Below are 10875 nucleotides of genomic sequence, written 5' to 3'. Positions count from 1 at the left end.
AAAATGGATTATGAGTCTATGTAGACCAATATCCCATGATAATTTTTTTTTTGAAAAACCGATATTTTTAAGAAATTCAATCAAGTCCAAGGGCTACACATTTAGCTCAAAAATATATTTATCTAATAGAGAAATAGGCCCAATAATTTCTTACTTAGGCTTCGATAAAACGAGAGACAGACATGGACCTGCCATCAAACCGGCAAAACGAGAGCTGCTTTCCTTTCATAAACATGTACCGCTTACAGTTAAAACTTCAAACATCACAATTTCTTTGCTTTTTTTTTCTTTAAAGAATAATGTGGTCTCTCCGTCTGCTGTTCCTTGAAGCAATGCCCCCCATCCAAATTTTCACTTTCAATTTCCTAACCTGGAAACCTCCATTTGTTATTCAGCCCCCTTAGCTTTAACAAAACTCACTCAACTACTACTCCTAATGACCTCCCATCATCTTTCAACATACCTCTCCTTTACATTACATTTCTCTTAAATATACCTGTTTCTTCCTCTCCACCTCCCATCTCAGACAGCTCCCTGTGTTGATTGCTTTTTTTGGGTTCTCGAGATTCTTCCACAATGAGGAAATGCTTGTGGTTGTGGGGTTTGCTTTTTTTTGCTTTGGGGTTCGCTTGGAGCATTACCGCTGAGCGCAATCCTTGCACTGAAAGAATTTCTGGTATCTCTTGTTCCTAATGTTGGATAACAAGCTTTTTCTTATTGTGTATATAAAAACAAGCTTATAATTTTGAGTGGTTAATGAATTAAGATCCATAATGTTGCTGACTTGCTGTCTATGCTAGCTCTGATTTGAGTTGCAACATAGTTTTTCTTCAGCTAGATGTTCGTTTTATCATATATACTAGAGTCCAGGTTTAATATTGTATAGAAAAAAAAAGGTGCTTTGCCAATTAAAATGTGAAATAATTCATGGTATATGTCACATAAGATGTTGCAGTTGCAGTATCACTTAAAGTTGATGAATCTAAAAGTAAAAAGTGAATCGAAAAATGCAGGAAGTGCAGGTGATGTGTTGGAAGATGATCCAGTAGGAAGGCTGAAAGTGTATGTATACGAGCTTCCAAGCAAATACAACAAGAAAATCCTTCAGAAAGACCCCAGATGTCTTTCACATATGTTTGCTGCTGAGATCTTCATGCACAGGTTTCTCTTGTCAAGTCCTGTTCAAACACTCAATCCAGAGGGAGCTGATTGGTTTTACACCCCTATATATGCAACTTGTGATCTTACACCCACTGGCTTGCCATTGCCCTTCAAGTCCCCACGGATGGTTAGAAGTGCAATACAGCTTATTTCCTCGAGCTGGCCTTACTGGAATAGAACAGAGGGGGCTGATCATTTCTTTGTTGTGCCCCATGATTTCGGAGCCTACTTTCACTATCAGGTAACTGATTCAAGTCTCCAAGGTTGTTGATATAGCGGTACAATCATATTTTCGATCCATTTTGGCATTACTATTCATATGGAATCAAATTGGGAATCTCATATTCAATTCTATATATTTTCACCAATAGTAAATGTGACAGGTAGATGTCATGGTTTGCCCAGGAAAGCATGTCCAAATCATCTTAGATGGTTCCATTTCAAGGATGATTCTTGTCATGCATATAAAATATTTCTGATAATGTCATATATCTACCTAGTGAGAAGAATTAGTAAAGTACATTTATGCCTTTTGCTAGTCCTGTTAAACTGGCTTTAGAAACTTAAGACCAAGCATTGAAACGTCGTCAAGTTAGAGAGATGAAGATCTTGTTTAATCATAATCCTTTTCTATATTAGCACTAGTAGCATATAAGGGACTGTTATTTAAGCAAAGCAATATGTGGTATTACAGATGTAAACTCTTAAGTCCTAGATTTGTGAGTTTAGTATTGCTTTGTAAGCATGCAAAGGTAAAACGTGTGCTGATTGATTTGAATGTTGTCCAGGAAGAGAAAGCAATAGAGCGGGGGATCCTTCCAATCCTGCGGCGTGCTACGTTAGTTCAGACATTCGGGCAACGCAACCATGTGTGCTTGAATGAAGGTTCAATCACAATACCTCCTTACGCTCCCCCTCAAAAGATGCGGGCCCGCCAGATTCCACCAGATACTCCACGTTCTATTTTTGTCTACTTTCGCGGGTTGTTTTGTGACGTAAATAATGACCCTGAAGGTGGCTACTATGCAAGGTACTTTTCTTTCAGCTTTGATAAATGTACTTTCTTCCAAAGGAAAGTAGCTCTTTAATTTTCATTTTTCTTTGTTTGCTCTTAAATGATTACTTGAGGTCGATATGAGACCTTACATTCTATTTAAACTAGCCTTGATGAACGATCTTATGCTTCACCCTTACGAGACCTTACTGACTCCTTTGATGAGTGGCAGAGGTGCAAGGGCAGCTGTTTGGGAGAATTTTAAGAGCAATCCACTGTTTGACATCTCCACCGAGCATCCAACCACCTATTATGAGGATATGCAACGAGCTATATTCTGCTTGTGCCCACTTGGGTGGGCACCCTGGAGCCCTAGACTAGTGGAAGCTATAGTGTTTGGGTGCATTCCTGTCATCATAGCAGATGATACAGTTTTACCCTTTGCTGATGCTATCCCCTGGGAGGAAATCGGAGTGTTTGTTGCAGAAGAAGATGTTCCCAAGTTGGATAAAATTCTCACATCTATACCATCCCATGTAATCTTGAGGAAACAGAGGCTTCTTGCAAATCCTTCGATGAAGCGAGCCATGTTGTTTCCACAACCTACACTACCAGGAGATGCTTTCCATCAAATATTGAATGGCCTTGCTCGTAAATTGCCACACCCAAAGAGTGTTTACTTGAAGCCTGGTGAAAAGATTCTAAACTGGACCGCAGGACCAATCACTGATTTGAAACCTTGGTGATGTTAAGTGTTGTTCCACATTCAATGTCGGTTGTACCAAGTTGAGTTAGGGATTGGCCTAGTGTAGAATTTGAATTTTTTCTTAAAAATTCCAAATTTTTGTATAGAAGCTCACGTATGGAAAGCACCTTTGAGTATGGCTATACAATCATCAGATTGATGGCTCCTCACGTTTGCACATATGAAAGCCCGAATAGTAACAAATATTTTTTATCTAAAGAGTTTTACTTCTGCAAATGTCCTCCGTTCCATCACATCATTTGAATCCACAACCTACAGAAGTTCTTTTGATTTGCTCCTCTTCTCTTGTTTCAAGTTATCCATACTCTTGACTGATAAGCAGAGAGGTGAGACTGCATTGGGAAATTGTTAGTGATGCAAATATATAAACTAGGGAACGAAAAATTACAACCTTATAGTTATTCCAGGGTATTAGCTACTAAGATTTGATGACCTTCCTGTTGACATCAATATTACGAAAACGTCAGTGCTTCAAAAAGGAATCCTGAACAAGTTCAGAACACCAATACCAAACTTTGACAGTAAACTAATCATAAATATTGCAGCAATAAACAAAAACCATTAGCAAATAGAATCCAGAGACTGCTCTAGTTTAACACAAATAACCCAAAGTTTGACAACAGAACAAAAAAAAAATGCCAGCGACATTTGAAGAAAAGAACTTAAAACTGCAAGTTACTCACAAACAGTACTTGGCTAATTAACAGAAAGCTGTCGCCGCTTGTAACGAACCATCACCTTTCCTTTCACACCAACCACCATAGCATTCCAGTCAATCTCAGGAAACGGTGACACAAGCTCCAATTCAAAGTTCCTCAACAAATGGCTCCATATAGCCTTTATCTGAAGGTAAGCAAATGGTTCACCAAGGCAACCATGCCTGCCACCTCCAAAGGAAATATATGAGAAAGCCCCAGCTACCTTGTCTTCTTCCCTCCCAACAGAGAATCTATCAGGATCATATGTGTCAGGATCCTTGTAAATGTAAGGAAGCCTGTTGGCAAATGCTGGAGATGTTGCAACGATGTGACCCTTTGGGATGTCATATTCTTTCCCATCTCGCGTTTTTACACTAAAATCACTGTGTGAACTACGTAGAAGCATAATCAGTGGAGGGTGAAGTCTCAGAGCTTCCTTAATGCACCGATACAAGGTGTCCATCTCAGATAAGATATCATGATCAACCTTGCTTCCATGCTTTTGCATTATTTGCTTCTGCTCCTCAATCACAGCAGATAGGAACTCCTTGTGACGAAGGAGATAGGCACCAGTCCAAGTAGAGGTGATAGAACTGGTATGCTGTCCGGCAAAGAGCGCAGCAATCAGTAAGCCAGTTACTTCAGCCTCGGTAGTTGGGCGACCATCTTTATACTTAGATTCAATGAAACATTGCAACATGTCATTCTCTGACTTGCCAGCACTTTTACGGGAAGCTATGATATTTGCAAAGATTCCTGCAAGTTTCTTTCGAGCTCGGTCACGGCGGCGATGAGCAGGGATGGGCAGGTAAGGGAAAATAACACTGATAGGGAGCATGCCATTGTCAAGATCATGGAAGAGTGCAGAAACATCATCAAAAAGTTTATTACGTACTTCTTGACCCAAGAGACACCTACTAGCAGTCAAGATGATGAGATGCTCCAATTCATACTTAAGGTCCACCTCACCACTATCCCCCCATTTTGAGAAGTAGTCCTGCCCAATTCCATAAAGATCAGACCACAAATCACGTCTATGGAGTTACAACATTATGAACATATGTAACATTGAAACCATACAACAAACCTCGAATTTCACATAAGACAACAAATTTTCTATTCAGTAACATGTCATTTAACCTCCCAAAACCAAATGTAACTAGTGTTTATTATCCTTTATTTTCTTTTTATTCATCAAAGTAGTCCAAGAATTAAAAGTTGGTGGGTGTTATGAAGAGTAAATCAAGTAAATAACTCATAAATGAAAGAAGAGAGAGATGGTGCACCACAACAACATGAAACACAATGCTTGATTTTAAAGAAAGCAAAATCAACATTCAAAACAGCATCATTAGCACGTGCAAATTAGACTTCAATCTTCAGATATGAAGACTCCTAAGAAGTGTCCGACAAGCTCAAGTACACGATAAAAAATGAAATAAACAATATACTTTTATTCAACTGGGCTGGTTCACATTGCACACACCAAGTAGATAAAAGAGAGAGGACAGTTGGAAATTCAATGGAGAAAAATGAAAACTGATACAATTTGTTTCGCATAGTTTCAGTCTTTTAGTCATTACGTTAGCTAAACATAGAAAAAGACAAGTTGAGAAAAATCAAAACAAATTCGGTGATTCCTAAAGATTAGGGATACATTGTTATTCACTTAACAACTTCATATAATCCTAACAACTTTCAACGGTTCATTAATTATCCACCAAATGTGAACTCCATCCATGCAAGTTAGAACTTCATTTTTCCTTGTCTTAGTATCGTACTCTAATAGTATCAAAAAAGAGTCACTGCTTTTATTAGGCCAGATACATCACCAAATAATATACAACAGACAAACAAAAAGCAAAAGTGTAATATAATATAAACCAAGTTCCTAGCAGATCACTTACCTCAGCTTCTGTAACCATCTGATCAACATAACCCTTAAGTTTATTAACTCTAAGGGCCTCTGTAAAGAACCGGAACTGCTCTTGCCTTATAGTGTAATCCACATCAAAAACCACACCAGGACCGAAGGTTGGCACATTGAACTGATAGACCTCCTGTTGGCTGAGGTCTGATTCTGAAGCCTTAAAGAAGTGTGATGAAACCTCAGGCCCAATCAAGAAAGTTATCTTCTTGTTAAACAAGTTCAATGTGAAAACACTGCCAAGCTTCGGGTATTCCTCCCGGAGCATCACGATAGGCCCTTTCATGAATCGAAGGAGCCCACCGATTACCGGCCAGGTTTTGACTGCTGGTGGAACCCGTTTCTTAGATCTAGGCATTATGAGGAAAGATATGAGCTTGGCCACTACTAGGGTGGCTACTATGAGAATACCCGTGTTCAAAAGCTTGTCGTTAACCTCCATGGCGGCTCGGATTTGATAATTTCCTATCAGTTCTCAGTTGAAAATAAAAAGGAAAAGGTAAGAAAAATAAAACTTAAGAAGCAAATTAAGCTAGGGAGAAGATTCTTTAATTAACACTCTCTACAGTAAAAAGTTTGAGTAAGCTGAGTCCAGCATTGAGCATTCCACTAATCAAAAGGAAAATAAAAAGTCCTAGATCATCGTAAAAGGAACAGGCGAATATTGGTTCTGGTCATCTAGAAATATATTTTGTTATACAAAAAGTTTTAGCAGGAAATCGACGACGGATAGCCCAAAGAAAACATCAACAAAAAGCGTAGATTAATAATCCCACGAATAATGTAGAAACCCAAGAAATTAAAGCTAAAAAGAAAAAGGAAGAGTAGTTACCTGATCTGAGATTCAAAAAGTAAGGGACTGGGAAAGGAAAGCAAAGGAAAGAGAGTCACATGGAACTCAAAAACTGAAAGAACCACCACACAAAAGAAATGACCAAATTATAAATAGTTGAGCAATGATCTCGTGGGTGCCGAATAGCGATTGCTCGTCTTTTAGCGGGTCAAATACTTAAATTGCTCAAAATTTTCATTTTAATCCCCTATATAAAAAAATTGTATAATTTAATCACTTCTATTAAAATAATTTATTGTTTTAGACATCTATTCATTATCTTACTAACCAAGGTTGATGTGGCATGACATTTCATGTCCACATAATTACTCCTTGCATAATTATATACTTTTTTTAAATTCATTTTTCCCTATTTTATTGGTAATGTAAAATCTATTATCATGGTTTACCAACTCTTTGGACTCAAATTAAGATTTCGATAGTAAATTTTAAGAAACAATTTTTTGAAGAGTTCATTCTGAGAAGTTGTTTCCATTCAAAGAAAGTGTAATTCTGGCCATAAAATCTAATGACCCATACGTGATTTTTTGTAAGTTAATGGAAGAGATGGTGAAGACACATAAGATGAAAAATTAGGAATGGTTGCAAGAGTTGCTTGGATGGTATTTAGAGATGAATGGGAAGAACAACCATTTTATAACCAAAGTTTTCACTGATATGCTTGTAGCTATCAATTCTTCCTCTAATCCCACAACATTAAAATGAATTTTACAGCTATTAAAATGCTAGTTTGTTTAAAATCACCTAAAGAATCTACAACAGCACATTGGGATTGCATTAGGTAACTCCATTTCTGGCCATTAAAGCTTCAATTTCATTTTCATGTTCTCTTTCTCTAAAGTAATGAACCTTATAAAAAAAACAATTTTGAGGCTAGGATTTTACCATTATAATAAAAATAAGGGGAAATGGATTTTTTTTAAAAAAAATACATAATTATATAGAAACTACTAGCAAGCAAGGAGTGATTATGTTACTTCATGAACAGAAAAAAAAAAGCACATTCGTATTAACTCCATTTCATTGAAGCATCAATTTCTTTACCCTGTTCTCTTTCTCCAAAGTTAGACAATAAACCTTATGAAAAATAAATTGAGGTTAGAGTTTTTACATTATAGTAAAAATAAGGGGAAATGAATTTTAAAAAATTACATAATTACGTTGAAATTACTAGCAAGTAAGGAGTAGTTATGTGGACATGAAGTGCCATGTCACTCCAGTGAGAAAACGGATTGGTGATCAAAACGATAAATAATTGTAACAACAATTATTAAATTGTAAGTTTTTTATTTGGATAACCAAAATGAAAATGTCAAAAAGTGAGGTTGTAGCAGCCCATTTTCAGTGATGTTTAAATTCGACGAGTGAGCTTATAAATATTATTATTTAATATTTATTAGTCAAATATAGTATAATATTGAATTTTTATATGATAATTTTTTTTAATTGAATAAATAGTTAAGTACAAGTGGGTTGTCCTTAAAGTCAAGTGGTTTCAGAAAATGAGGTATCGAGACCTTATTTTTATAAACAGAGATCGTAAAAAAATTATAAATATTTACGAAGTTACAATATAGGTATATTGAAATTTGATTCAGAAATTTTGACATTTAGATAATTAATTAAGGAAATGGGATTAAATCGTAAACATTGCAAAGATAATCGCTATTAGTTTATTAATGCTTAATGACTATAAAGTCATGGTTGGAAGGCCTTATGTTGCAATTAGACCATGTTAGGATAGCTTGGACAGTTAATGGGTTTGTTTTTAAGTATTTTGTATATTTAAGTTATATTTATGTTATAATATATATTAAAATAATAAAAGTAAAACAATTAATAAAACAAAAGGCAACCATTTATTTCATTTTCACTTTTCTTCTACATTCATTCATGAACACCATTGTTAGAGAATACAAGCTTCGGCCAAGGTTAATTTCTATTGCATGGTATTTTTTTTAGTCCATTTTTAGTATGTTTTTTAGATTGTTATAGTTTAATCTAGTTAATTCAAGGATTAATTCGTAAAATTGTTAAATGTTTTGATTTATTCCATTGATGAATTTGTAATGTTTTTGAAGTTTGATAATAGATTTATAAGTTTGATAGTTAAGTAGGACTAATTTGTAAAGGAATTTTGGTTAGTTTTAAGTTTAGAGACTAAATTGATAAAATAATAAATCTAGCATAAAATTATTTTGAAATTTCAACAATTATGGGTTGTATATGTAAAAGTAAAAATTTGGCTAGCTTGGTTTTGAGCTTAATTGTAATAATTGTAAAAGTTTCAGGTTTAGGGATTAAATTGAATAAAAGGTAAAAAAATTAAGGTAAAAGTGTAAAATATTGAAAAAGGGTTATATATGTGAATTTAAGTTTGTTAAAGTATTTGAATTAGTTAATTGAATGAAAATATTATATTTAGATCTAGAAACGGATCAGTTGGTTAATAATCACAGCAAAAGAAAAGTCGTCGAATAATCATTGTTGAAGTGTTCATAGCTATTTTGATTAGATAAGTTTGTAAATTGCTTAAACTAATTTTTTATTGTTTTTGTGATATAATGTCTATCTATATATGTTATGATTGAGTACATTTACTTGTTAAATGGTAAGGGATGAAAAGGACTAAATTGTAATGTTAATTAAATTAAAGGTTATGTTTGAAAATGGGAAAGTATATGGATGATTCCTTGTGATGAAATAATGTGTATATGACTAAATGATATAGATATGAAACACGACCTGTATGAATCTCGTGAATGCTTAGGATACAAATGACATGTTATTAGGGTCATTTATCATTTCGGTTGTTGGTCTTAGATGTCCTAACGATGGCTGAAGTCCTGCATTTTTTGTGGGTTCTCCACAGCACATGTGAGCAGCATCGTGTAGCCTAACATCTCAACCCACAGCTTGTGTAAGCATGCTCATTTTACAGCTTGTGTAAGCATCATTCCCACTTATCAGATGTTATTTCATTCGGTTCATTGTATGAAAATGAAAAATGAAATAAGTAAATGGAATGGTTAGATGAAGTGTTTATATGAAATGGTTATATGAATCGGTTATATAAAAATAAATATATGAAATGGTGATATGAATCGGTTATATGGAAATAGATATATGAAATGGAACATTGGATATAGATATTTGAAATAAAATGTGAGTTGTTAAATGAATAGGTGATGGTTGAATTGAGTTTAAAATGTATTTATTTGTAATGTTTTTGACATGATAAAATTATATGCTTTGTATATGTAAACTTACTAATCTTGTGAGATTTGTGGTGTGTATAGGAAATAAATGAATTCACGACCTTTTTTATGAAATTAATTGCGAAATATTTTCGTTACAACAGTTATGGTAAGTCAAAGTTTAAGTTTAATATGGACTTACTAAGCTTTATGTAAGCTTACTCTATTTGGTTTTTCTTCTTTGTAGATCATTAGATATGAGCTAACGATTGGATTGATTTTGGAGATCACGCTATCTGTCAACTCTTTTGGTAACTATACGTTTATTTTGGTCGGTTATGAGTGACATGTAAATAGGGCTTTGGTTTATGCATGTTGATGATCATTTGGTCATGTTTGTGTCATTTGAATTATGAAATATGTGTATTTATTTAAATCCTTAATGGTATTTTGGTTGATTTGGTATTTGATGACATAGGTGTGCTTGAAAACTTAATGCATTGTTGGTTTGTTGAATTGGTACATACATGATAGGTTAATTGATGAAATTCAATTGGTGATAAAATTGACATTAGAAGGCTTGGTATAAATGATTGATTATAGCATATGTTAGTTGGAAATTATTGGATGATTGAATAAGGTTAATATGTTGATTATGTCTTGTTTTGGATGGTTTTTTTTTATGTTGAAATGTGGTGTCAATGAAGGCATATTGGTTAGGCACATAGGTTGAATGTGAATTGTTATATTTTGGCATGTTTTGGTACACTTTGAGTAGGTTAATGTGATGGTAAATGTGTAGCTTGATGTCTAAGAAATTGTAGGTGAATTGGCTTGTGTTTGAAGGTATTTTGGGTACACATGGTTTGTGACACAATCTACTATACAGCCGTGTGTCCCATACGGTTACATGACACGACCATGTGGTCTATTTGATTTTTGTTACAGGTTTGTCCAAACGGTATCTGAGAGTTACATAGCTTGGTGAAACGGCAGTATGACCCTAAGTTACACGGGTCAGGTTGATACACGGTTTGGTCACACGACCATGTTTTTGAGCCCACGGTCTGGGCTCTGTCACACAGTCTGTGACCCCTGTTTACACTTTTTACCTAATTTTTTTTGTATAAGTTCAGTTTAGTCCAAAAATTGTTCCTAGTTAGTTTTAAATGTTTCGTATGTCCAATTTAGGTCTGAATATGATTGATTAATATGGAAATGATTGTAATTGAAATACGAAATGAATTATTTGGTTATTTATGACAGGTAGCTAATAAAT

At 34.7% G+C, this 10875-nt stretch overlaps 2 protein-coding genes across 5 annotated transcripts; one reads left to right on the top strand and one right to left on the bottom strand.

Moving 5' to 3' along the window:
- The first annotated feature begins 296 nt into the window (after positions 1–296).
- On the top strand, positions 297–2901 carry LOC107941349 (probable beta-1,4-xylosyltransferase IRX10). The gene is made up of 4 exons (XM_016874909.2): positions 297–676; positions 1014–1402; positions 1950–2191; positions 2388–2901. Exons 1-4 carry the CDS (start codon positions 577–579, stop codon positions 2899–2901), a joined length of 1245 nt encoding a protein of 414 aa, XP_016730398.1. The 5' UTR covers positions 297–576.
- Positions 1769–6524, bottom strand: LOC107941348 (sterol 14-demethylase). 4 transcript variants are annotated; one of them, XR_001695584.2, is made up of 5 exons: positions 6379–6524; positions 5527–6011; positions 3605–4616; positions 3313–3358; positions 1769–3253 (listed from the first exon to the last, which is right to left on the bottom strand). XR_001695584.2 is itself a non-coding variant. In XM_016874907.2 (4 exons), the coding sequence occupies exons 2-3, from the start codon at positions 5986–5988 to the stop codon at positions 3618–3620; spliced, it is 1461 nt and encodes a 486-aa protein (XP_016730396.1). In that variant the 5' UTR covers positions 5989–6011; positions 6379–6524; the 3' UTR covers positions 1769–3358; positions 3605–3617. The 4 variants fall into 4 exon arrangements, 3 of the variants coding, with proteins under 3 accessions (XP_016730396.1, XP_016730397.1, NP_001314378.1); XM_016874907.2 differs by having other exon boundaries at positions 1769–3358; XM_016874908.2 differs by lacking the exon at positions 3313–3358.
- Between the last annotated feature and the right edge of the window lie 4351 nt (positions 6525–10875).

This window comes from Gossypium hirsutum, chromosome A12 (assembly GCF_007990345.1).
Source record: "Gossypium hirsutum isolate 1008001.06 chromosome A12, Gossypium_hirsutum_v2.1, whole genome shotgun sequence".
In the NCBI taxonomy this organism is placed as follows: Eukaryota; Viridiplantae; Streptophyta; class Magnoliopsida; order Malvales; family Malvaceae; genus Gossypium; species Gossypium hirsutum.
The sequence above is the reverse complement of the archived record's forward strand: the minus strand, read 5'-3'. Positions and strand labels throughout refer to the sequence as shown.